Source organism: Passer montanus, unplaced genomic scaffold (genome assembly GCF_014805655.1).
Source record: "Passer montanus isolate IOZ18808 unplaced genomic scaffold, ASM1480565v1 scaffold1, whole genome shotgun sequence".
NCBI lineage: Eukaryota > Metazoa > Chordata > Aves > Passeriformes > Passeridae > Passer > Passer montanus.
In genome coordinates this window covers 818309-845624 of record NW_024356504.1, presented here as the reverse complement: position 1 = coordinate 845624, position 27316 = coordinate 818309, and the positions used below count along the sequence as shown (strand labels likewise).

The 27316-nt window shown below is 43.0% G+C and overlaps 2 protein-coding genes across 5 annotated transcripts in view; one reads left to right on the top strand and one right to left on the bottom strand.

Annotated features, from left to right (window-relative positions):
* Window positions 1–8445, top strand: part of RFTN2 (raftlin family member 2) — a 30554-nt gene extending 22109 nt beyond the window's left edge. For both annotated transcript variants that reach the window (XM_039714100.1, XM_039714014.1), the window contains exons 9-10: window positions 779–857; window positions 4455–8445. In XM_039714100.1, coding sequence (XP_039570034.1) covers window positions 779–857; window positions 4455–4724 — 349 coding nt within the window. In that variant the 3' untranslated portion in view covers window positions 4725–8445. The remainder of the gene's footprint in view (window positions 1–778; window positions 858–4454) is intronic.
* Window positions 8446–9270: 825 nt separating this feature from the next.
* Window positions 9271–26694, bottom strand: LOC120504572 (MOB-like protein phocein). Of its 3 annotated transcripts, XM_039714306.1 has the most exons (9): window positions 17819–17885; window positions 16750–16902; window positions 16211–16273; window positions 15668–15768; window positions 14992–15034; window positions 14672–14758; window positions 13344–13423; window positions 12460–12571; window positions 9273–11613 (listed from the first exon to the last, which is right to left on the bottom strand). In XM_039714306.1, exons 3-9 carry the CDS (start codon window positions 16235–16237, stop codon window positions 11482–11484), a joined length of 582 nt encoding a protein of 193 aa, XP_039570240.1. In that variant the 5' UTR covers window positions 16238–16273; window positions 16750–16902; window positions 17819–17885; the 3' UTR covers window positions 9273–11481. The 3 variants fall into 3 exon arrangements, with proteins under 3 accessions (XP_039570153.1, XP_039570240.1, XP_039570329.1); XM_039714219.1 differs by lacking the exon at window positions 16750–16902 and having other exon boundaries at window positions 9271–11613; window positions 17819–17958; XM_039714395.1 differs by lacking the exons at window positions 9273–11613; window positions 12460–12571; window positions 13344–13423; ... (4 more) ...; window positions 16750–16902; window positions 17819–17885 and adding exons at window positions 22596–22952; window positions 23499–23588; window positions 24602–24766; window positions 26516–26694.
* Between the last annotated feature and the right edge of the window lie 622 nt (window positions 26695–27316).

The window sequence follows — 27316 nt, the reverse complement described above, 5'->3', positions numbered from 1 at the left end:
CCAACCAACCAACAAAACCCCACCTTTGCTTTGCCCACAGTAACAGTATTAGCATCTGTAAAAGTTCCAGGACTGAAGTTGCTCTTTTTTTTCCCTCCCTTCTTTATTTTTCTAACCAAAATATTCTCTTGTTCTGCCTATGCTGGTACCTCCCTCGTACAAAACACCTGGTCATTCATCTCATTCTTGATGTAAAGCTTATTAAAACTGAGCTGAAGCCCTTTATCCATAGGTGGTGGGGCAGCAAGCTTAGCCTGCTGTGTCAATTAGATGACATCTTACAACTTGTATTTAGCAGTAAAGAATGTTAATTTCCAAGTTTCATACCACAAAGTATTGAGAGATTTGCTGAAGCTATGGATCTATTAAGATTGTGATATCAATCGGTAATATTATGTTGCTGTATATTTAACTGTGAAGACTAAGTTAAAAAAGGCTTGTGAAGATTTGCTTCAGACATAAATGTGCAAACTTTGATTAAAAGTAGGAGCTCTGATATTTAAACTTTCAAAAGCACACATGTTAAGTAACTTGAGTAATTTGTATTACCATGACTGGTCTGTCCATATTTTCATGTGCATCACCTTAACCTAGTTCCATGCTTCTGTTTTTTAAAAAATATCATTATAGAACCATTGAGGAATTAATAAACTGGATAATACTCTGTAGTCTGTCCTCTTCTCAGTCGTGAACTTACACTGACCCTGAAGTTGATTTTGAATAGATTAGTGACAATTGTTGCCTTTAAAACATGGAAATTATTTTCTTTAAATTTTAGTGAAGGAAATCTGGCCACAAAGCAAGTAATTTTTCTTCAGAGACCTGTTATGTGGAGTTCTGCTGCCCAGACACCAGAGGTGAGTAACATATTTGTGGTATTAATATTTTAAAAATTAGTGCTTCACATAACGGTAAGATACAGAAACAAACTAGACTTCAGAATTGACAGGGGAAAGAACTGGCAAGAACACAGTTTCCCTGCCAACAAGTTCAAGTTCATGGATGTTTTTTGCAGCTGGAACACATATTATTTTTTTCCTCAGCTGTTATCTCTTGAGCTATAAGAGAAAAGCATGAGCAGGCTAAAAACCTGTTTTGTGCTAAGGAATTACTGTGTCTCAGGTGCATGTGTTTGGCTATGCTGTATTTCCTTGGAAGTCTTTAGGGAGTCTGATCCTGCATCTCTTGCACATGAAACACAAAACTGTTTTGACCTTCAAAACGAGGAATTACTGTGTCTCAGGTGCATGTGTTTGGCTATGCTGTATTTCCTTGGAAGTCTTAAGGGAGTCTGATCAAAATCCTGCATCTCTTGCACATGAAATACAAAACTATTTTGACCTTCAAAACATCTACTTTCACATTTTTAGAAGAAAGGAGTGTTAAGCTATGCTCTAAGGGATACTGTAACCTGCTGGTTATCAGGGTGAAGGGCTGTTGTTGCATGAAAATGTGTGACAGAGATAGAGACTTTAAAACTCCTGCAGCTGAACCTCAACAGCTCCTTGTCCCTTTGGAGTGGAGGTTGTATCAAGTGCTTTGAGGATTAAATGACTGACAGTCTCCACATTCTGCTCAAAGTCAGTGTCACAACAATTACTGCACCAGCACACTGCTGCAGTCAATTCTGCTGTGGCCAGAGGAGGGTGAACTCCTGATGGGCTTTCCTTTGCCAGGTCTTTTGACCTACTGTGATGGGTTTTCATTTTTGGTTCTTTCATGTTTTCAGTGGCTGATCAGCCTTTCTCTATTCAACATGTCCTCCCTGTGATACCCTTAAGTAGTTAGGAAAACTGTCAATGTTTTCACTTGTGTCCAGCAGTGGAGTGGTAACTTCACAAACTCATTCATGGCATATAATGATATGGCAGTGATACCTAGCTGTTTCTTTCTCTATTTGTATGACTACTTCCATAAGTCTTCAAATTTCTTGCATTTCTGTTTGAACTTTCTCTGTTTTGTTTTTTTTTACCGTTTTCTTTTTTTACTGTCTGTTCAGTGTGTTGCCATCATCTGTGTTTTCCTTTGTTTAGTGTTTCTAAAATATACTCTTCCTTTTTTTGTTCTTCTCCAGGCTTCTGCTTATCTTCAGCCTAACTTCCTTCTCCCTGTGTCCCCTGATAATTAGTACTTCCATGCCTGGAAGAACTTGCCTTCAACATGTACGGTTCAAGTCCTGTTTGTTTTTGTCTCTGCCACTGTCTCAATTCCCAGATAGTTCTTGTACACTATAATGTATTTCTTCATTTTCAGAATTGGAGCTTCTGCTTTTTTGCTCTTCAGTGTTCTGTGTAGTCTCCTTTGCCAGTGTCATTGTCTCTCTCCATTCATACCCTCTTCTAAATTCTGCCAGTAGAATTTTTTCCCTAACCACCCACTGTGTCAAAAGCACCTCCAGCTTTTATCTTTAAAACCTTTTGACTTCCTCTCACATGCCTGATTTTGTAGCCTTTACTTTTTTTCCTATTTAATTTCTGAAAGTATGTTTTGGACCACAATTTTTGATAGCAGCACTGTAAATATATAAAGCAAAATCATGACAGCCATAAAATAATGGTTTTCCTGATGCTTTTCTTCTTCTTTAGTACTCTGTATATAATAAGGGCATGAACTCCTGATTCTTTTTACCTTGGTAAGGCATAATGTCACTTCTAACTATGTGCCTCTTAAAAGGCAGTGTAACTGTATGTCACAAGTTGGGTTCTGCCAAGAGATGTAACACAAATCAGTTCTGTAAAAACATTCAGTCTGAGGAACTGATGAATCTTTGAGACGTGGTGTAAATTAAAAATAGGAAACATTGTACTCACTGTTTTAATTCTTTCACCCTGCTGTAGGGTGATGAGCAGCCATGGGTATACAGATGAAATGTGTTTTGTAGTTGTTTTATTTTGTTGGAATGTGAAATGTTTGACTTAAGCATTAAACATACTCAAAGTAAACAAGAAATAGCTGATTTGTAGTCACTTACATCAGGATTTCCATGTTTGAAATCTGAACAAAATGTGTTTTCTTCAGTACCAGTGAATGTTTTGCTTCTCTACCAGAAATTTCATTATGCTGAGGTCATTTAGCTTGGGCTAAATAGGTAAACTAGGGCTGAAGCTGAAACATTTAGCAGAGTCACATTTTCCTTCTGTTTTACCAATTATGTTTGTTTTCTCCATAACTTAAATCCCCTTTACCTGGTCTCTTAATCTCACAGGGTCTCTCTTCTGAGGGTGGAATATGTTATGTCCTCACAGCTCTTCTCTCTGCCTTCTTGTGTATTTGTGGGGTAATGAGTTATGGCCTGGCTTATGATTTATGTGATAGTACAAAAGCTTCTTGGGTTACAAGGGCTGTATTGTCTCTGTGGACTTTTTGTTTGTCACATACCATTTGTTTTTCTAAGGGTTCAGAGAATGAAATGCAAGATTGAACCATGCAGTGCTTGAGGGGGTTATCTTTTCTCTTCTCTTTTTCTTTATTTCCCTTAAGCAAACTTTTCCATCCTCTTTCTGTGGCATCCAGGCACAACTTATTTCCTTCTGTTTCTCCTGAGGCAATGCTGTTTCCCCTTGTTTAATTTCCCAATGTTCCCTGTAACAGCTTTCCTAAATATGTTTCCTTTAGCCACACAGGCCATTGTTTTTACTGTTTCAAAAGGGTTTGAGAAAAAGCTTAGCAATGTACAGAAGGGGGACACAAACTTGCCAAAGCATAATAAAAGTCTGTGGAGTGTTTTGTTTTGTTTTTTCAAGTGTCTGCACTCTGTCCTTCATGCACTAAAATGCAGCTCTGTGCTGAGGCTGGATTCCCTCTCAGCTGCATGTGCTCCTTCTGTGGGCAGGGCAGTGTCCCCTGGCAGACATCTCCTGCTGTAGCTGTGCTGGTGCTGAGAGCAGGGCTCCAGGCAGGTGGCTCAGGGCACTCCAGCCTTGCTGACCCTGCTCCTCTGTGTGCCTCAAGGCACTGACATTGTCTCTGGAGGTGCTGCATCATCACAGATCTCAGGAACTCTGGTAGCTCCTGATGCTGAAGTGAGATAAGCCTTTTATTTATTGTTGTGCCTCAGAGAACCCTTAGCATAGTCTGGTAGATCTACTGTTTGCAGAAATCATGATCTGCTTACTTTGCTTTTTGACATTGGCAACCATACTTCAACAGCAAAGATAGCAGGCAGTCCCAATACTAGAGTCATACTGTATTAATCCTGAGTTCCTCCTGTGCAGGGACTCTGTAAATCCCATTTCAAATGGCTGTAAAGAGCAGCCACTGACTTCTATCTGCATAGATTTGCCATGGGAATGGTAATTGCCTCCTCAGATAATGGCAATCTCTTGTTTCTTGAGAATTGCACTTGTGATTAAAATGCAGCTACACTAAATCTATCCATGATCCATTGCAAAGTGTTTGGCTCAATTGTTTTTCCCCTAAATAAACTAACATTTCAATATTCTCTTGTTTTTCAGAGGAAATCCTTAAGACAAATGACTGGGGAAGAAAAGGGCAGGGTGTCCAGCAGAAGTGTTGGATCAGACACAGCTACTTTTTGCCCTGTAGAAACTGGACAACCACCTGACGAGTTTCACCTATCTCCTTCTAAACAATGTTGGATCAAGGAGGGATCCTCCCATTATGGAGGCTTTCCAGGATTCAGTAGCAGTGATGGAGTATTAAGGGAACTGGATGATGGACAATTTGACCAGGAGGATGGAGTCACTCAGGTCACATGTATGTGATAAGTAAGTAACTGCATCAAATGGACATGTACATAAATCACACAAATGGGTTTTTAAAAAAAAACTACACTACTTTAAATACATTGGTATAATCCTATGACTCTTCCCAAACTCTTTTTGTATTTTTGGCATTTTCCGTGTTGTGTTAATCCTACTGTAGTAATAATACTACTGCAAAATAATTTGTTTTTCTGTCTGTCTTTAATAGTATAATTACGTGACTTGGGTGCTCTGCTAACTTGTTAATGCTTTTGACAAGCAAGGAAGCAAAAGCTGTAAAACAGTGACAGTTTGAATTGTGTGAGAGAGAAAGGAATGAGGATGTTTAGAACTTCCCACAAGCTGGAGGAATGCTTTTGGATTTGTTTGGTGTTTTGTTGTTTGGAGTTTTTTAAGGATGTTGTAAATATTGGTGGGGGAAAATGAACTGTCTGGCTGTTGTTAAGTTTTAATATAATTTTCACTTTATTTGCCTTGCACGAGTTCAAAAGCCTAGAGAAATGTCAAGTTTTACACTAGAGTGTTAATAATGTAAGCTGCATTCAGACTTGGTATGGACAGAAGAACTCAGGAGGCTGTAGGTAGGTAACTTGTTCCTGGAACATAACTTCACCTATGCAGTTTTCACAGGGTTCCTTGTACATGTAAGCCAGGAGCTTATAACTTGTATTATAATGATGTGTTCATAATGTCCTTGTGAGTGGAAATTAAGAACTGCTCATCCCCTGAAAGGTAACTTGCAGTCTGTAAACAGTTAGTTTGAGAAGCTCCCTAGGAAGCATTGAGGCAGTGTGATGCTGCTAATGCATAGGAGGAAGATGTAGGCTAAACTTCATAGGCAGTATTAGATGGATGTATATATAAAAATGTCTCAGCTAAATGTATCTCACACTGGATAAAGTGCATTGAGCTGCATCCAATACCAGACTTGATGTTCAGAGGAAAGGATCAAGTTGCTGTGCTTCCATCCTTACTGTGGGGAGGAGCTGCTTGCATTAAGGGAGGTTAATGCTGTGGGGAGAGGAACAAACAGCAACTGCTTTTATGCTGCTGTCTGGAAACTGTATTTTACAGAGGAGAAGCTGAATAAAAATGCATCTTCAGAAGGTAAATGTGATTATAACTACAATGTGCATTTTTAATTTAGTTCTAGAAGAAAAAAAATTGTAAATGCTCATCATCTCTAAGCTAGTGTATAATAATTTGGTCAAAAGAAGTCAGAACTGAGCAAATGTATTCATAACTTCACTCTCAATGTTTGCAGTACAGTACACACATCACACAGGGATTTTGGTACCTGTCTCTGTGTGTTGTGTTGCAAACCTAGATGTCATTAATCATTTACCTACAACACCTCATTCCCCATGGATGGCATCCCACCAGCTACTGTGGGACTCTGCCTAATCCACAGTGGTGGATGCTGGCACTAAATGCAGTGGGCAGATTAATGCAGTGACTGGAACACCAACAATTAACTCCAGATAAGCACCCCAGGAGATGGCCAGGATAGTGGAGGTTCAGCTGAAGTCTCAGAGCTGTGCAAAAAGAACATTAGTTTTGCTTATTTCAGTAAGCAAAACTAATTCATGCAGAAAAAAAAATTAATTTTATAGGGCAAGGGGAAAACTCATTCTATGACATAATTAGCATAGGGGGAGCTTGAAATAATATTGCTTTGGAGCTGCTTCCTGAGCAACTTAAGAAATTCTTACTGGCAGGCTTGCTTATTTTTTATTATGGAAGAGCAACTCTTAACTGTTTGTAGCAGGATGGGAGGTTTTCTTCCAAAAAAAATCTACAGGAGATTCAACTGTTTTCCCATTGCATGCTGTGGGGAGTGATGGGAGCACCTCCAATAGGAGGTACAGTGAGGAACCCCTTCTGGCAAAGGCTCTTCTCCCAGCTTTCCCACCAGCATCTCGAGCTCAGGGATGTGGGGCATGAGCCTGGTGTTGACTCCCTGTGAGGGGCACTGTAGGAGGAAGATCCCTCTGCTGACAGGGAGAGTGCTGGGCTGGGTGTCCCTGCAGAGCCTGCCCAAGTGCTGCTTTCTCTTGTGGCACTTCTCGGGGGGCACTGGCCATGCCCACAGGCAGCAGGGATCTCCTCCATGGGACACAGATGGAGAAGAAGTATGCAAGTACAAGTTACAGCTATCTCTGGCAGAAAGCCAGGTAACTCTAGCATATTAAAAATGGAGTAACAGCTGGTCTCATGCAACTTAGAATATGTTGCTCTACTTCTTTTAATGAGTTATCCAAAACATGTGTGTGTGCAGTTTTAACCATTGGTCATTCCCCATACAAATCCAATCTGTAAAATGGGCAAAAATTGGTCCAGAACTCCAGTTCTGAATAGTTCAAGTTAGAGCTTTTAAAGTCTATCAAAGAAATAACCTTTTTATAAAGCAAGATCCTTGCTTAAGATAGCTAACATTAGTGAACCCTAAACCAAAACTGAACTGTAAGTATTTAATTAAGTTACGAAGTATAAAGTAGTACATTTAATGCAGTTACTCTTTCTAGAATGCATTCTTTGGATAAAAATTACTTCAATTTTAACTGAGATCTTTCCATATCACCTGTTGAAAGGGCAGAAAATTCAAATAGTATCTTTCTAAGATAAATATTCTCCTTACAATTAATGGGATGTACACAAGAGAGACTGTTTTGGAACTAGGGTGGAAATTGAGTATGCCCTGGATGTCCACAGGTACACTAGAACATCATCACTTCCAGCAAGAAAGGCTTCTTTTAAAATGAAATAAAGCCATATTCTTTTTCAGTAGCCCTCAGTTTTGACTATGCTTTAGTCCTTGCTCCTGAATCTCACAGCTGTTGACAATGCTGCAAACCTCTGGATTCCTTTCTGTCTTTTTAATGCAGTATAACTGTGCTAAATTGTTTCCACTGAACCCACTCAGCAGTTCCTGGATTGTTAAGGACAGCTGGGTTTTTTTAATGTCATTTGTCTCATAGAATCCAAGTTTCCTGTGCTGTAGAAATATTTATCTGACTTGTTTGCTTTTGGCAGTCAGGGCAAGCTGTTTGCTCAGCCTGTGTGAAGACAGTGCAAGAATTTTCTGACTTCATGCACTTCCCCACTCGTCTTCCTAAGGCTTGGATGCTGAAACTGAAAACATTGAAAATGCTTCTAAAACGAGTTATGGAAAATCTTCTGGTATGATCCTTGTAAAAAATTCTGAGAGACGACTCTTACCTTGCTTGGATGAGTGAAAAAGGGAGGGTGCATTTTGAGTATAGGAGATTTGATTTCAGATCCTCATCACCTTTCTGGCACAAACCAGAGCATTAAGCTTTGCCTTTACTGGTGGGACCAGTACTGTCCACTAAGTAAAGCAGCTTTGTAAATCAGAAGAATTCTCTGAAAAAAAACAGTAAGTACACTTTCTGTAGTCAATAACAAGACTTCAGCCAGGAACCTGGGTGTTTGAAATGTAGTAGGGAGAGCCCTTTCCTGATCGTGACAACAGAAATGCTCTGCAACTATTAGAAAGAACAGAAGGCAGCCATGATCATGAACCTCTGCAAAAGACTGTTTATACTTTCTGATGCTTAAATTGTTTGGAGAGGAAATAGTTTTCTAATGTTTACAAACAGGAAGAAACTGTCCACAGTTAAATATTTTGTACTTTGCTTATAACTGTCAGAACAGTTTATTTACATACTGGTCAACTGCAATAAATGGTTGCTTCACTTGTTTTTGGTCTGTAAAATATTTTCTTTTTGTATAGGTTCAGATCTTTTCTATAGTTCATATAGGAATGTTCTCACCATTAGAAATGCTTAGCAAATCAGTTCCTAGTTTATGGTGTTTGTCTCACACTGACATTAACTGGGTTAGATCAATGTATACCTTGCCTTGTTCAGATCTTTTCTATAGTTCATATAGGAATGTTCTCACCATTAGAAATGCTTAGCAAATCAGTTCCCAGTTATGGTGTTTGTCTCACACTGACATTAGCTGGGTTAGATCAATGTATACCTTGCCTCAAGGTAAAATTACCTTTTTGTAGTCTTGTCTGAACAGCAAAGCCTGATAGAGTTAATACCATCTAGTAAAAGCTCATAAGGTTTTCCCTGTTTTTAGTATATTCATCTTTTGAAGGCAAAAAATGGAGATTGCTGTCTTGACAGCTTAACACCATGGCTGATGTGCTGGAAGATGTGCTAAGCCAAAGGTGAGGAAAAACCCCAGTGACAAAGGAAGAAGTAATTTGACAGTGAGTCTTTGCCTACAGCCTTTGTGTCTGTGACATGCAGTCAGAAATGTGCTTATTCTGTATCTAGAGGGCCTCTTCTAGACCTCCCATATTTTAACTGTGAAACCAGCATGTACTGATTTGAGGTGTGTAAATTTGAGGTCTGATTTGTAAGTTTCTAATGAGTATTTTAGTTCTCTACTTGGGAAAGAAGACAACCTGACTTGAGCACACCTTGAAGCAGAGATGGGGTCCCAAGGGTCTGTTGGAAACAGCTGCTGTGTTATTGAACAAGATGTAAAAAAGAGACTTAACTTGTCAAAATATAGTGGTATGGATAAAGAAACAGTTTAATTTTATCCTTTTTTTACAATATAATTCAAAGACAGTCTCAGTTTCCCTATGATGTAAAGTCTAAATTAAACCTGTTAATATTTATTAGACAAATCAATGGTTTGCTTAGGCTAACTGAAGTTTTATGGTACCATCCAGGCACATGTGTGTACACAGTACTCATGTAAACAATAGCAAGGGAAAATACAAGCAGTGTCTCACTTAGGCCTTATATAAAATCAGCTTAGTACAGCAAGTCAACTTTACAGTGCACATCTGAATGAGAATAAACAGGATTCAAACTTCCAGAGTGTTGTTTTGAAGTTAAACTCTTAAAGCATAAGAGGAAGAGGTTTAAAATTTTAATGCAGTCCTGAGCACCACATCATTTTCTTCAATTTTGTAGAGGAAATGTAATTAGCAACCAGTCCCATGTTTTTGCCTGTCCCAGTCACCATGGCCAATATACACATGCAGAGTGACTGTACAAAGGAGCCACACCATGGATGGGCCTAGAGCAGACAGCAACGAGCTAAATACATTTTACCACCTGCAGAAAACATCCTCCTACCTGCAGTACAAACTCCAAGGTATCTAGCAAAATCAGGTAACCTGGTCTATACAAGGCAAGTTACAGCTAAGTGTATAGACAGTAACTAAAGCTACTTCACTCTGACAACATCTCATGCAATTACCCTGCTGACAGTTAAATACAATGATAAACATGAGACAAGAAGCTGCTGAAGAACACAGCTGTTGAAGTACTTAAGCTTAGTCTCTCAATTTTCTCATTGTTTATATTCCCTTTACATCCAGGTGATAACAGTTGCTTGAGGTGTGCTTGATTCATATAAAGAAAAATAGAATTTAAGGCATGTTTAGTATAATATGAAAAAACACTTAGTAAAAATATGTGGACTCCCTTCTTTCCATGTAAATGTAATGTAGAAAACAAAGTGTAAATTACTGAAACTAGCTGAGCTAGCCCATTCTGACCTGCTGAAAGAAATAAAGAGGGCTCCTGTCAACCTCAGAGAAACAAGCCAACTTCTTAAACAGCAAAGCAAAATTCATTCAAGAACACTGCTACTGCTTTTAGACCCTGCATTCATGTACACTTAGCAGTATTTCTCTTATATGCATCTCTAAAACATTTAATTCTATCTTTCTAGACAAAACACAATTAAGCAGCACTCATGGAAATTGTCAGTTATTGCAAATCTGCAAACACAACTTGAAACAGACACCTGATAGGGAACCAGAAGCATGACTCCAAATCTTTCTGTCAATATGGTTAAATGAAGAGAAACAAATGTATGTTGAAAACACAATTAACTCCTGCAAAGAATCGGGTTGGATATTTCAGGTACGTAGCATGTTTTGACTAGGAATACAAGCAGAGATTGTGCCAGTGTGTTATGTAGTGTAACATGAACAGCTGAGGTATAATCTGTAAGCAGTTGCCATAAATATGCACAGGTATTCTTTAGAGAGGTGGACTGGAGGACAGCAGAAGTCTGCCTTAACAGGACAGCACCTGTCCCCTGCTGCACACAAACTTCCACTGCTGACAAAGTCCAGAAAGTGTGTTAGATATATATCAAGAATATAGATGTTCAATACCATAGTGAAAGTATCCTTTTGGTTAATATTGTAGATCCTGTTAGTATCTGGATATACACATTCATGTATGTGCATATCCAGAAATAAATCTTCAAAGCCATTTTAAAAAAATAAAAAGGCAAATTAGGAATAAGCTACATTGCAAGAAGCTTCCTGCAGAATTATATATTTAAGGTGATAATCTTTGAACTAAGACTTAATATAGCTACTGCATTACAAAATGGCTTGCTGTGAAATCATAATCTCACTTTTTCCCCACCCAATCAGACACATCTTCAGGATTGGAATTCAATGATTGTTTAGCAGCATTTTTAGAGAACTGTAAATTCTTTTATTAACAGGCATTATAAACAGATACTACTACTTTTATTTAAAAACCATGAGTGCCACATTGATGAATATACAGCTCATGAATAACTTAGAAGTATTTCCCATATTAAAAGGCAATGCACACAGCATACAAAAAGTATACTAAACAAAGCTATGAGGATACGTGATTGAAGTGTCTAAAGTGATATATACAGTACATAATTAATGTTTTGTTTATGTTCAGTACAGGATTCTGTACTGCTCTTGCCATTATGCCTCACTTTCCCCTGACACTGAATTTTGCACTTCTTCTTCCAAAATTGGTACAATCAGGTTATCCTTGGACATCAGATTATACTTCATCACAAACTTAGTGAACCGGTGACACAAGAAAGTTTCATTCTGGAGGTGAAAAAAGGGAAAAAAACAGTATGTACAGAAGGATTATTTTAAACCATGATGAGGAACATGCTAAACAAAAAGCCTGCTTCTATGTAATTGTCTCATTACATTTACAGGTCTTAGTCAAGCTTACATAGTAAATTCATTGCTTCTTTTATATCTTTACTGGTTGCTTATAGTTCCTACAAATACTAAGAAACATACTGAAATTGAGGCTTCAGTCACAGCTCAATTTAACAGCACTTAGTGCATGTAGGAGGAATTTCAGAACCCTACTTTTAAATATTTAAATATATTCTTGTCTACCTCCAACACAACAGGGCACAATCATTTGTTCCAGAAACCTTCAGTGGGACTTGGCAAAGGTTTCCTTTTATATTTAGCTGTACCCCTTATCTCCTATCTATTAATTTCTACTTTCCCATTTAAAAAAAAAGGTTACTGGTTGTGCACAAGTTGCCCTCAATTATTCTGATCCTTTACAGTTATACAATTATAATTCCTTAACTGCTGTGCAACATACACAAATAGGAGATACATATACGTAAGCAGTACTAACTGCACTCAATGCTTGAATACATTGAGTTGTCTGTAGAAAACCTCAAATTCTGGCCTTTTATCTAAATGAAGGGAACCATGACTGAGTACACTGATCACATAAATGAATTTTTGTGTGTACACGTAAGTATAATGGCTTTTCAGTTCTTGTAAAACTGGAATCTACTGTAATCAATCTTTCATTTAAATACAGATCTTCTAATAGGACTAAAATATTTTATACAACTCCATCACAGCTGTAACTTCAGTAAATACTCTGCTTTCAAGATGAAATTTCAAACTACTTACTTCATATTCATCAAATATCTGCCGGTGATGAAAATAAGCGTGTGAAAATATTCTGTAAATCCTTCGGCACACTGATCCTAATTTGGCTACAGAGGATTCCTTTATGCTAACCCTGTAAGCAGCAGGAGAAAGGTTACACAACTGCTCTAATGAAATTACTACTAAGGAACATGTTGACATAAATTTTGATTGTTAAAACTACTCTGTATAATTGCATGTGAAATTTAGACTTGTTGGTGCAAGCTCCACATTTACAAATTTTACTCTGATTACAAAGAAGTTCTGCCTGTAATTAATCATCATCAGTTATTCTGGTAAAGGCTGGATCTCTGGTTTCTAGGGTTTATTGGCAAAGAAAAAAAGAGACTTCCAGTTGCACCTCCTTGTCTATACAGAATTCCTAGAGAAGCACAATTTTGACTTCTGCAAGGAGTTTTCTCTGAAGTGACCTGCCCGTTCAGTAGCCTGTCTCTGTCTTCTGTGATTGCCATGTCCCACAGTAGGTTGGTGTTGGCTTCTGGAGGGTTTGGTGCTGTCCTGTTGAAGGCGTTTGAGGTGCAGCATCTGTCCAAAGGCCATTCTCTTGTCTAGGTGGGCACTACTCCAATGGAAGCCCCATACCACTAACAGATACACTAAAACAGTTTGTACCTAAAAAGCATCCCTGAGCTCCAGTAGAGGGCAAACTATTTGAATAAGCCAGAATTCTTTCTTGGCTTAGAAGTGCCAATAGGCCTCCCAACTCCTGAGAGCTGCAGGATTTTTGATAGTTCCAATAGTAGTCCATGAAACATGCATTACACTTTTCCCTGGGCTTTGGCACTACCTTAAGTTCCAGCCTCCTCCCTCCTTCTCTCCCTCCTCCCAAGAGAAAATGTTTTTACCTGCTGGGGAAATATTTATTGCTATTCAGAAGACATGCAGCTCCATCAAGTGTGTGCCTGGTGTAGTCTATAGCAGGACACTACAGAAACAGACAGTGAGTGAGCACGTGCATGACATTTTCAGAACTTGCTTAAAAAAAAACATTTTATTATATTTCCTGATGCTTTGAACGTCATTGGTCATTTTTATTCCCAGAAGTTTCACACAGCTTGTCTAAAGGTATACCTATATATACATATACAGGTATAGGTGTAACTGCAGTTCCTCCTTAAGTGAGTAATTTCTTTTCTCTGCTTCACAACCCATATAAATTATTTCAAGGCAAAAAGTTACTATGGCAATGCCATTATGCATGTGAGTAGTGAATTTTATGTGCCTCTCCTTGAACAAAGCTGTATAATAAAAATACATGCTAGGAGTACACTGAAAGGAAAGATGATTGTTACCTCACAGCTCATTTGTTTCCCACACAGTCAAGTTGCCAGACTTGTTCTTTTACAGGCTCTGAAACCAAACCTGCACCTAAATCTATCAGTGCTTTTTACTTTGGCAAAGAAAACTAAAATCATGCATGTAACTAAGTGTGTAACAAGCCAGCCCTGGCTCTGCAATCAAGTACACCTAAAGGAAGAAAAGATGAACTGAGCCAGAATGTCTGTCCATTGTCCATTCACCAATTTCAGGAAAAAGACTTGTCAGTTGTACATTTCTCCCAGCAGTTCAAGATTTCATCAGCCCCTATCTAACCATGAGTTGGTGGCTACTGAAGGCAAAAAAAAAAAAATTTATCAAGTGGTTTAACAGCAGATCTGAACAAAGTTTAAACTAACTGGACATGCAGGAAGACAAGCTAATGGCATGCTGATAAACCCACTTGACTAGAAACATCTTCATGACTCCACCACCTTTTTGGGGTTACTGCTCTAAGAATGAGCACGTGCAGTCAGGTTTGGAGTGTCAGGTTTACACTGTGGATCAAGGGCAGTGTTTGAAGATGAGAGCCCATTCTCTGCATGGACTCTTCTATCAGTTAAACAAAGAGCTTTCTTCCCTTGAGTCTCAGGCAGGGTCAACACCAACCAGAGAGAAAAGGGGAATGTGCAAAGTTGCTAATGCTGAGGTAAAAAAGCAGTTCCTTTTATCTCATCCTGTTCCTCTGTAAAACATTACAGAATGGGAAAGAAGAGTAGCTCCAGTGATATTCATAACCCACATAAGCTCTCAGTTTGACTAGAGAAGCCACCTCTAACAGGCTCCCCATGAACATATGAACTGTGAAAGACAATTCCTGCATCACTGGAGTCAATTTTCCAAAATACATCCATACCTCTTTGGGAGTTTTATGAGCTGCACAAAGAAAAATCCACTGCTCAGTTGCTGTCATCTGAGTACATGTGTCAGGGTGACATTCACTCTGTTAAAACAATTGTTCAGTTAAGAAAAAAACCCAGCAGCAAAAAGGAGCTGATCTTTTCAAATCACTTCCTTGCCCTGTCCACCCCCCAAAAGGGTTATTTGCCATAAGCCCTTAAAATCTTACAAAACCTCCAACCTCTGCTTAGCCCTGTGTTTATCTATTTAGAAGAAGCTCTGCAATCCACACAAAACAGTCTCCTCCCTGACAAAATGTCTCAAGAAAATAATTACCTGAAGCTTGACAGCTAGTCCATTGAGCTCAAGGCAGAATTGTCTAAAAGAAATTGAACACAGCAGCATCAAAATCAGCTGTTTGTTTCCTCACTGCAAGTATCTCATAGAAAACAGCTTAGATATTATGATCTTCATACCAGCAGATGTTTTTTTTACTCAGCTAAACAATTATATTTTAATTCTTCACTGACAGCAAAGGCTGAGTTTAGCATATCATTTAGTGCAAGCATTGTACTGCCACTCAAAAAAAAAACCAAACCAGAAGTGGACAAAAAAGTTTGTTTCCTTACAAGCAGAAAAATAACTGTAAGACACTCCTGCTGTTCTTGCCTGTTTGCCTGCTAGTTTCAGGAAAACACTGGGAGCATCTGGAAATCACACTACCCATTAATGGAGATTAAGAACTGACAGTACTATGAGAAAGTGCTATGGAAATTGATGACTATATCTTCCTATTCAAGAAGTGAGGTACAAATATTTTCTTTAAAAAACCATTAAGATCAAAGCACATTATAAATCTTTAGAAGTAACAGGGAATTCAGAAAATATTTAACAGTGGAAAAATCAAGTTTCATTTAAGTTACTTTTGAAGTGTCACATTCAAATAGATTCACTACCAGCATCAATAAAACATAGTACCAAGACAGAATGTTGACAAAAGATGGATTTTTACCTTAAATGTTCATACTTCCATACACCTTCATCCTGGCCTTCGGGAGGTTCAAGGATCTTATCAATGTTGGAACAGTCTGCCCTTATGTTTTGTTGAATATACTGGTGGGGGAGTAGAAATAAAACTAGATCTTGTTGTAATTACAGTAAGAAAGTATATTTAAAACGTTACATCTTGGAGGGGCTTAATTTTTACTTAAATAATTGACAGACTAAAAAGTTCAAAAGTAGATGGGCAGGGTAAGGAAACTGGTCTTAAAAATGCCAGAAAAATGCCTTTCTTCAATTAAAAAAGGTAAAAGAATGAAGAAACTGCCACCATTTTCCTAAATCTGATTTGTTTAAACCAGACATGGGAATTTAAGTTACTTCTGCAAACAAAATTAACCATTAATTTGTTAATATACATAGGTGCTTAGGAAATTCACTGCTGTGCAGCAACACCCTAAGCAGATAAATATCAAGCCCTGTTCAATTTTATACACCAGAACACAAAACCTGGGAAACTGCACTCATTAACAACATTTCATGGAAATAGGAATACCTGCTGGACAGCTAATGTACTATCCATTTCTTCAAAGGACTCATCAGGCCAGTTGTAGAAATCCTGTTTTGAAAAAAGAAAGTTTAAAGCAATGTAACAAAACCACAGGGGGAGAAGAAAGGCACGCAGCCTACAATAAGCCTGAGCATGCAGGAAAATGATGGAGTTGATACAATTCCAGGAAGCTGCCTCTGAACAGAAGCAGCACACAGTCCTGGCAGGAAGAGGGAGAGGATTTGCACGCCCAGCACTGCAGCAGCAGCACACCTTGCAATGGAAGCTGTGCATGACTCGGCAGGTGAACACCCAGAGCCTGCACTTGTTCCTTAAACACACTGCAGGTGTCACAGCAGGCAGCAGTGGGGAAGGAGAGCTCTGCAGAGAGCAGCAGCACGCTCTGGTTATGAAACTAAACTCCCAGTGGTGACACAGCAAGAAAAACATCTCAGAACTGAGCTCACGCAACGCTGTGCTGGCCTAACCTGGTACCACATTCCCACCTCACCCCTGGTAGGGTCAGTGTGCCTTCATTGATTTACCTGGATGCTTATCAGCCTTGCAGAAGTTTCACCTCAGATCCAGCTGCAGCTGTGTTCTGCAGCTGTCCACACGTGCTGCACCCACGATCATCCCAACCACAGGCATCTCCTCACTGTGCATTTTTCACATCCAAAATTTGGTGCTACTCCCTCCTATCATGCAGAGATGCTGCATGTCAGCTTGCTGTAGTCATGCCAGGACGTGCAATGACTCAAGGAAAATGTCCCAACAGCAAAGCTTAGCAATCTGTTCCTGAGAGAGCAAGTCAGCTCTGGGAAAAATACCTCAAGTGCCTATACACTGTTGAAATATCATTGTATTTGCAAACTGAACAGCTATACCAGTGTCATCCAAAATAAACATGAAATTCAGCCACACACAAAGAAAAATCATGCCTACGGAGAGAAATTATCACTATACAGAAAACACTTCAATCTACATGAACATCATGCTATTTGACCAAACCTAGGTCTATGTCCAACTGCTTTTCAGAATACCCCAGATTTATCAAAGGCACACATCTCCTTCTCACACAGGAGACATTCTGTCTCCTTCACAGATTAAACATGCATAGAATGACCTGATTTACAGGATTGTGTAATAATTCTACCTCTACGCTATGACAAAGAACAGAAGACACGTGTCATACACGGCTCCTTTCCCACCTCGAGTTCTCCCAAAAGCAGAGGGGAAAGTCTCACACAAAGGTCTGACAGATCACCTCTCTGAAATAATCGAACAAATGCAGTTTCTGTGTTTGACGTGTGCCTGTTCCAGCTGACCGTGACACCTCAGAAACGAATTCCATTTTGATGAGGAGAAGCGATGTGACACCAGCATTTCCCTGCGCGGTTACGTAAGGCAAGGATGCCTTCCCTCTGGGACGGGCAGCAGCTACGGTCGCCGTGCCGGTGCCGAGCTGCCCGCGGAGCCCAATGAGCCCGCTCCGGGAGTTTTTTCCGCTGTTGTCACGGCAGCAGCACGGCCCGGCCTGACAGCGCCGGGAGCCGCCCTGCCCGCCCGGCCGCCGCAGCCGCCCGGGCCCGGGCGGCAGCGGCGGAGACTCACCTGGGCCTTGGTGCCCGGGCGGTTCCGCCGGAGCACGGCCGTGCCCTCCGCCATGACCATAGCGACCGCGGGGCCCGGATGTGCCGCGCGGGGCGGGGCGGGAGCGGGCTGCGGAGGGAGGGGCGGCGCGGCCGGAACAGCTGCGGGGCGGGAACGGGGAGAGCTTCTCGCGAGAAAAGGCGGGAGGCGGTGCGCGGGGCGGCTGTCTCCCCTCACGGCCGCCCTGGTCTGGCCCTGCCCTTTTCGTTTCTCTGGTCCTTCTCTTTCCCGGCCCTTTTCCCGTCCCGTCCGGCCCCGGGCAGCGCCGGGGCTGCCGCTCTCCTCCGCGCGGCGCTGGAGGCCAGGAACGCTTCCCTGCGAGCTTCTGTGTCAGAGCAGAGCTTTGTGTTCCCGAGAGACAGCACTGACGCCCCCCGCCCCACACACACACAGAGCCGGGAGTGCCGGGGGCCGGTGTCGCAGCGAGTGACCCGGTTCGTGAGGCCAAGCCTCGCACGGAGATTGAGTGGTTGGTGAGGAAATCCATAGCATTTCGTTCTGTTTCATCAGCATCCCCGCCAGCCCCGGCTGTGCGTGCCCTCACGCAAGGTCAGCCCTCGCTTGTCTGCACAACCCAGTCCCTGATGCTCTGTGCAGTACAAACCATAAGGGCGTGCATTTACAAATTATTCTGAGTTTAATATTCAAGGTTTATTTTAAAAATAACGAGTAAAACCCCACCCTAGCAAGGTGTTTGGAGCAAAATAATTTTGAAGTAGGTAGGCAGCCTTTCCAGGTCTGGAAGGCAGGATTGGGACACCCGTGAGCTTGGCGTGCAGAGGGCACGAACCGCTGTGCTGATGGCAAACAGAGCTAGCTCAGGTTTCAAGGGTTACTGAGTCGGTGTTGACTCTGTTTGCGAAGAAAACAAAAAAGACACTGTTACCTCATAGATGGCTGATAAATACGTCTCCCTTACAAGCAAGTAAACATTTTGGAAGACCGGAGTGATTCATATTATTTCTGTAGGGTAAGTGAGAAGAAAATTATTTGAAAGCTGTTCCATTTCTCTAAAATACATGGTGGAAACGAGTACAGAGTAAGGAGGGCTGAATTGCTTCTCTCGGTGTGCGAGCACGACGGAGCAGCGAGGCACCACGAGCCATTCACCTCCCTCACACAACCGAGGAACGAATGGCTGCAGCTGTGGGTGTTGTGTGGGAAATGGAGGAGCTGCTCGCTGCCTGGCGCTGTCCCTGCTCCCACCGCACGTCGGGGTGAGTGCTGCTCGTAGTTTCCCCCTTCACTCAGTTAGTTTGCTATAAATGACACGTTAAATCCCCTTCCTTCTACCCAGCGAGAGTTACAGTTTGTGAAACATTTCCAGATGGAAAACGCTGAAAAATCTCTAATGAGGCTTTCCGGTCAGAACGAGCAGTGCCCTTTGAATCCTGGCTGGGGCAAGGCCGCAGGACCCTGCCCTGTTCCAGGGCAGCAGAAATGGGCGAGGGGGCAGCGCTGCCCCCGCGGTCCCTGTCGCCCCTCTCCCGTTACACTGTAACGCGGAGCTCGGCATTCCCGGCCTCAGGCACCCCAGCTCGCTTTGCAGTAGTTACTTTTTTACTCCCGGCCAGCATTCCTGCCTCAGGGATGTCAGCGCTTCGGGTCGTGTGGCGAAACCCGGCTTGTGCAAGAAACCATGGAAAGGTTTAAAACGCTGTGAGAAATTGCTGTGTTGGAATGAGGAGTAGAAATGTCCTAGTATTTCTTTAGACCAGCTATGTTCCAACATTATTTTTTTATGAGGTTGATGCAGCTTCAAAACACAAGCAGTTCTAGCTGGAGTCCTTCAAAATTCAGCAGTCTGTTTGCATTTTTTTTATTACTGGGTTTTGTTTTGTTTTGTTTTCCCTATCATCACATTCAAGGTTTAACCTTAAAGCACAGAAAAGTTGGGGGACTTGACATTTCCATTTGTCCCTGACTTTTATTTCATGGCCATCTTGCTTTCAACATGGAAACAAATCTTACTGTGAAGAAATACCTCTCAGATAAATATATCTCTGTTAGTTCAGTCTGAAGATGGTTCATGTGTCTGTGGAAAAAAGGAAAGAAATCTGCCTCATTTATTAAGATCTTGAATTCTGTAGGGTATCTTGTGTTGCCCCTTGATAATTAACCCTGTATTCCTGGAAGATGCTTATTATTTTTATTTTATTAAATTTCAAGCTGGTTTTGAACAAAATCTGAACAAGAGTAATTTCAGTTTTGGGGTTTCAGCTGGTCCTCATCTCATGGCCTTCAATAATGAAAATTTGAATATCTGGCCAAAATGTTATCAACCATTCACGTGCTGTTAGGGACCTGTCTGTCCTTTCTTCTCTACTGGCATATAAATGTTCCATCCTTGTCTTACTGTGGCAGGATAACATACCCAGGGTGAGAAAAGCTTCCTGAAAACACTTCAGCTGCTGAGAATGGAAGCTATTCTGAAGTGTTAATAAAGTTACAAAAGATGGAGTCCACCTGGTTTCCTTGTGATTCTAACAGACTGTATACCTCAAAAAAGCAGGTGGGGCAATATGCAGCATTTACACCAAAACTGATGTTTTTAAACCACATAGAAAACAGTGGAAAGAAGCCTAAGTTCCCAGCAGAAGAACACAGCAAGGGAAGAGGGTTTGTGACTGATGGTGTGTCCTTGCCTGAAGACCCCGAGGGATGCAGGATCTGGCACACAGTCACGGCCTGGGGCAGGAACAGCACATGGATCACCTTGGCTGTGTGGCAGTTGCCTTGTCCTTGCTGACAGTGAGAGCCTTGTGGTGCAAGGATAGAATGTTCCTGTCAGTCCAGCAAACGTTCCAGTGTGTCCTCCATTTAATTAGGCCTAGGAACACTACTTTTCCCCCACATCCATAAATTACTTATTCCCGTGAAGTGTGACTTCTGCTTTTAATCACCTATGTAAACTGTACTAGATACAGCCATGCTAAGTTTAACAAATAGGCATTTTATATTTTATTTTATTTAAATAATAGGCATTTTATATTGTAATAAATAGGCATTGTTTCAAGCTGCTGAAAACCTGCTGGGCTGAAGGTGGAGCTGGGGGCAGCCAGGTGGTGTGGTGAGGGCTCACAGTGATCCTGTGCAGTCCATGTCTTTCCCATTAGGGAAAGAAATGGGGACATTTTAGAGCTAAACATTTCTCTGTTAATTCCTACTGCACCTTGAGATGGGGTATAGTCTCTCAGCTGTCTGTAAATATTTAAAATACCTTCTCCTCTTTGCTATGTGACTGCAGCAGACTGCCTGCCTTATCCTGGGAGATAAAGGCGTGCTGGCTGCAGTGGAAGATAATGCTTCCCAGGGAGTTTGTGCTTCATTGCACAATCAATTGTCTTGCAAGGTCCTTGGGGTGTGATTATCTTAAGTTTCAGCTTGAAGGTGCAGTGCTGTAACTACTGAAGTAAAACTGCAGCAGGGCAGATTTCAAGATGTAGGTCTGTTATACTAAAAAGTGTATTTTTATTAATTTAGCATCTTGCCTGTCTGTCCATAGTTCAGTGCAAATTTAACCCCCAGAGCAGTGTCTGGTTTGTCTTTAGCTCCAGAACAGGCAGAGGTAACCAAGAGTGAGCACCCCACAGCAAAGGGGAGCAAAAGGCACTGCAGCCAAGCCTGGCAAACAGCTCCTGCTGGAATGGCTGGGTGATCAATGGCATCTAGGGAGAAGCACGGCTCCAGCTGAGCCCTGCGCTGTGCAGCTGATCAGAGGGACTTTGTGCTGGCAGGAAATACATTGTGTTTCAAACTGTCAGAGCTTCGGTCCCACACTGCAGCATCGAATGGAGAGCTGGAAAATATTGTGTTACAGTTCTTTACTGTTTCCGCTGGAACAAGCGTTATAATGTATCCAGCAGTGCTGAGTTCCTATCAGCAGGACTAGAACGGGAAAGAAGCAGAGCTCAATTCCAGCCAATGAAGCTTCAGCAGCAATAAGCCATGTACTGACTGACTTCACCAGGACCAGCCCAAAAGCACAAGGCACTGTCTGCTCTTAGGCTGCACTGGATCCCTCTGGGCACCCAGCTTTGAAAGCCTCCTCAGGACAGATTTGGGTGCTCCTGCATGTACAACCCTGAATCCTTGTCAAGGCAAGAGAAGGTGGCCAGGAATGTGCAAATTTAATTGCTTCAGCATTACCTAAGTCAATGTCTTGCTATTTAAGAATGTGTGTTAAGGGTAAAGGAAACATAATTTGTCAAAGCAGGTCTCTCTTGAGTTAAGGGAAAGCTCAAGAAAGCTCTGTGTGTGAGTGTGGTAATCAGTAACAAAACTTCATTTAAAATTAGCATCAGCCCCATTTCTGCCTGATTAACTGCTGGGGGAGGTTTTTTTATTTTCTACTGGCAAAGTTTAGTGAGTGATAACTGAGAGTAACCACTAATTCTTACCTGCTCCATCTGGGAACTGGGTGATTCTGTTACAGCACAGACATGACCAACACCAAGCTCCTTCCAGCTGCTGAGGGACATAGTTTGTGTGCCTTTCAGTGTTTCAGGGTCTTCAGACAGAATTTAAAAGAACCCATGCTATCTCAGGAGTCCAGTGTGCAAGGGAGCTGGATAAAAGTCCTCAGCAAGATTGCATCTGCCTGGTAACCATTTTAAGCTCATTTCATACAAACTTGGTGAAAATAACATATTACTACCACTTAATGTTTCAGGGAGGTCATTACACAATTGAGACTCAGTTTCACTGAGCAACAGCAGAAACTGAGACAGAAGCAGAATAGTTTTATAAGTTTATTGTAAAGACCTTTACAATCTCAGTACAGAGATAAGGATATAAAATGATGTTGTCTGGAGTAATTAAGGCTGGTTGGTGGTCATCCAAATGTCACTGTTCAGTGGAACTCAAGCAAGAGCAACTGATTTCTGACTGTACATATTTTTATTTGTGTTCCATCGTTACAGTGAGATCGCAAGTTATTTGAAAGACTCAATGCCTGTTTATTATAAAATAAAGGACATTATTTACATGATGAAAGAAAAATTTCAGCATTTTAGTGGAATGGATGACTGGTACTGCAACAGGTTTAGTCCACATATTTCCCAAGAATGTCACCATCTCTAAACAAGTAGTAGTCCTGTAAAGAAAAGAAATGTTAGCCTTTGTCATGTGAATCTTTTTCTTGTTTTGCAAATACTGTCTTGTATTAGTCAGCATTATTGCAGTCATTAAGTACAAAATCAAAAGCAAGCTAACCAAGAATCAACATGTAGAGCTAGTCTTGAAGAAGTTCCTTTTGTTCCTAAGATACTCCTTGGAGAGCTATCAAGTTACTACTTCTAGCAGTGGGAAAGTGCAAGAACTGTTAGAAAACAATTCAGCAGGCCTTCCCTGCCAAAAACAAGGATGCCCCCAGGAATTCCTAAGCCTTTTTGGATGCCCTCTAATATGTGCTGGACATATGGAAGCCCATTTTGCCACCCAGCAAAGGTCAGGTCAGAGGTTCCTGTGGCTGCTGCCTTTCATGCAGGGGCAGAAGCAGCGGTAGCACAGCTCTGAGAAGGTGGCTGGATCCAGCTGCTCCCTGTCTTGGATGGTGCTCACACCAAAGCATAAACACAGTATTCATCACTGGTGTTTCAGGAACCATTCTGATTTGCACTCACAAAGTTGGGAAACTTACCTTATCTTCCAGCACGATCTTAGTACCACCATATTCTGGGAGCAAAACCTTTTCACCAACTTTTACACTTACTGGCTGAATCTCGCCATTCTGAAAAAAGAAAAAAATCCTTACTTTTCTGTAATAGAATTCCTCCAAACTACCACAATTCAACCATGTACAGAAATATTCAGGAAATCAAACTCTGCCTTTAGTTTTGACTGTAAATACAAGCGTGAGGTCTTTGACTGACACACTGAATAGGACTTCACTTGAAGAACCATGAAAACCCCTTGTAAATCAAGGGACAAACATTTCCATATTCTATAACCAAGGATAATTTCTCCAATTGCCAATTAAAAAAGTACCTTCCCATTTCTGTAACTTTGATCAACTGTTGCCATAAAACCACTTGTTTAGAAGCACCTGATGAAGTTTAATTAAATGTTTGTATTATATATAAAACATTAACACATTAGTCAAATATTACCACCCTTTCATAATATAAACTGTTAAAAATCAGATCCTGACACAAAGCAGCCTGGGATGTATAGAGGGACTCATGGTAAAGAAAGGCCAAGGCAGCGTGCCCAGGTTGAAATTTAACCTGTTTTCCAGTGTGCTACTGACTGAACACTGCTCTGGTGGGGAACCAGCCCTTCCCTTGTGGCAGCCCGCAGGCACTGGCCTTCTTGTGAACTGTCTTCTTTTATTTCCATATACATATCCAACGTGCAAAATTAACAAGCAGTTGTTCAACACTTATTTCTCTTGATTGCTGACCTTCTTTAGTCCAATAAGCCTAATCCTTATGGACAATGGTATTTTGCACAGCACAAGGCAGCCAATAAATAGGCATTTTATATTTTGTGGAAACCCCACATTCTGGGGGACCCCACTCCATTTTACAAATTACAAAAGGAATGCTGGAATTAATTTCAGGACAACTTGAGGTTTCTACCTGCTTTCTGAATCCCCTCACTTGCGATGTCAGCCATTACAGTCATCCATTTTTGTGAGCTATCCCCACTTCTGCACTATAACCATCCCACTCTTAGGGCAACATTCAAGTACCACCACACCATTACTGGTTCTACCCCAATGGAATGCTTCAGGGTAATTACCTTTCCTCTGCCTCCAGCTCCAACTGCTACTACTGTTGCTTGTAGCACCTTCCCTTGGGATTTTTCTGGTATCATGATTCCTCCTTTGGTTACTGTCTCAGCTGCACATCGCTCAACCAGCACTCGATCAAAGAGGGGAAGAAATTTCCTAAATGCTTTTCCTGCCTGTGGAAGTAATTGCACATTGTAACAAGAGAGCCATTACAACAAAAACTGCAATTAAAAGGAGTTTTAAAAACCAACACATAATGATTTCTCTTTTGAGAGAGAGGAATAGTGTAAGACAACTACAAAGCACTTATTTAATAGCAGCAAATACCAGCTCTGATTGCATCAGAAGCTCCTGGAGGCACGGGCAGATGCAGGGCAATCCTGACAAATCAGCCGTAGGAAGATTTACTCCAGCTGGGGAACAAACCAGCCAGGACAGAGCAGACTCCTCTGTCTGGAAAGGCCTCCAGGCTTTGAACACCAAGCCCTTAGCTGCCATAGCTTGTGAACATATCAATTATACGAACTGCATCTATACTTGTGAATAGGCTCACACTAAAGAAGCACAAGTCTAGCCAGGTGCCCCATTGTCAGGCTTTCTTAGGTGCTTCCAAGCATGACCCTTTCACTAAAAAACAGGTGACAGTCTGCAGCCTGAGCCACAGAGCTGTCACTCATACCAACTTCTACAAACAGATCCAGAAAAAAAATTCTGAAAGTTTAGGTCAAGGCCCTGAAAATGAGAAGGTAGGCACCCTTCTAGCTCAACTGCTGTGGTTTCTGTTTAAGCAGAGTCAAGGTGTTAAGTTGTTGAGTTTTTCCCTCACATTTGGTTTAGGGTTTTTTGCAACTACTTTCTGCTATCTGTCTGCATTTTAAAACCAGCAGTCTACCTGCCATAGGCCAGATAAATGCAAGCAAATGCACTTATCCCAACACGTGGGGGTCAGGAAGAAGGAACCTGCTTTGATTTAGAAGGAAAGATATGGCAAGTTGCCAAGTCACATGGAGATAGTGCTCCACTGGACAGGTACACAGAGCCCTCGCTCAGAGAAAGAGCTGGAAGGGGCTGGCATCCGCGTGCCCTTTGCTGGCACTCATCGGTGCCCACACACGCGGCAGCAGTGGCGGAAAGCAAAGCCACGGGCAGAGCACGAACAAGAGGCAGTACATGGAAGATGCTGTGCTCGACTGCTGTCAGCAGCACAGGGGTGACAGATAACCAAGGGAAAAGGCTGCTATTGTGGACCTTTTCATTCTGTCAAGATAATATCGCTGACCCTCTTTTTTCTAAGAGCTCTTCTACGTTTATCAGAAATAAAGCTGCCAGATTTATGCCAGAATTATGATTATATTTTACACTAAGTTTTAAGTCTTCGCGTTATTATTATCCTAAGAATCAAGTATCACTGCAGGAACAACTCAGTCAAACTCTCCTCCTTCTCTATAAAAAATTTTACAAGATTTTAGGAAAGAGAGCTCCGGAGCGTGGCACAGGTTCCCTGTCTATGTCCGCAGAGCCCCGCCGTGGCCGGTGCGGCGCTGCCCTGCGGCTGCTCCGCCACCGCGGCGGGGAGGAACCCTGACCCTGAGCTCGAGATCTGCGCAGCCACAGCAGCCCCTGCAAACCTCCCGCCACGTCCGGGCCCGCAGCCCCCAGCCCCACGGACTGCGTGACCTTGCGGCGGCGCCGCCACCCCCCGCCTCCGCCTTCCCCATCTCCGCACGGCCCAGCGCGGCCCGCGGGCACGGCAGGGACCGGGCACGCCCGTGCGCGGCGGCTGCTCGGGGGCCCCGGCAGCGCCCCAGCCGCGGGGAGGAGCAGGGGCGCCGCCCGGCCGGCCCTGCGGGCTGTCTGTCCCCGGGCAGGCCGGGAGCGGGCCCGCAGCAGCGGAGGCAGATGGCGGCGGCCCCAGCACTCACCATGATGCTCCCGCGCCGCCCGCACCGAGTGACCGCGCCGCCGCCAGCACACACGTGAGGAAGGTCACGGCGTGCGCATGCGCGGCCGGTGCCCCGCCCCAGGGCGGAGCAGAGCCGCCCCCCTCCCGCGGCCCCGGGCACGTTTAGCGCCGCCGTTTTTTTTCAACCGCCGCGGCCCCATCCCGGTCCCGGGATCGGCTACGCGCCGGCGGTACCGCGGACCCGCCGCACAGCTCCCGCGGCGCCCCAGGCCGGGCCCCGCGCGGAAGTGAGGTCAGCTCACCTCTGACCCGTGGCGAGCATGAGCGTTCCAGAAGGTTCTGGAATCGGCGGGCCCCGGAACATGAATGGTTCATGCTGCAAGCCCTTAGCGCATGCGCAGTTGCCGGCCGCGGCCCAGCGCTGCAGGCGGGCTGTGGGCGGGCGCGGAGGCCATGCTGGTTCCGGGGCCGGGCGGCGGGGCCGCACATGGGCCGGCGGCGGCGGGGCGGCGCTGACCTTGCTGCGCGCGTCCTGGTGCAGCGGCCATGTGCCCGCGGGGCCCTGCCCGCCCCGGGAGCTCCGCCGGGCCCGGGGCGGCGGCCGCGGCCTTGTCTGTCTTCTGTCCGCCCTTGACGGCGTGGCGGCGTGCGGGAGCCCTGCCTGAGCTGCCCTCGGCACGGCCCCGCTGCTGCGGCCGCGGGCGGGCGCGGCCCCGCGCCGAGCACATGGAGCCGCGCGGTGCCCTCGGCGTGTCCTGCCCCGCTCCCGGCGGGAGGAGCGCGGCGGTGCCGGAGGCCGCGCAGGGAGGAGCTGCTCGCG

Coding starts and splice junctions, on each gene's coding strand:
- LOC120504572 (XM_039714219.1), bottom strand. CDS start 17,878: ATGGTCATGGCGGAGGGCACGGCCGTGCTCCGGCGGAACCGCCCGGGC. Junction 14,759..14,991: donor GACTAGCTGTCAAGCTTCAG/GTAATTATTTTC, acceptor TTGTTTTAACAG/AGTGAATGTCACCCTGACAC. Junction 11,614..12,459: donor AGATATTTGATGAATATGAA/GTAAGTAGTTTG, acceptor TTTCACCTCCAG/AATGAAACTTTCTTGTGTCA.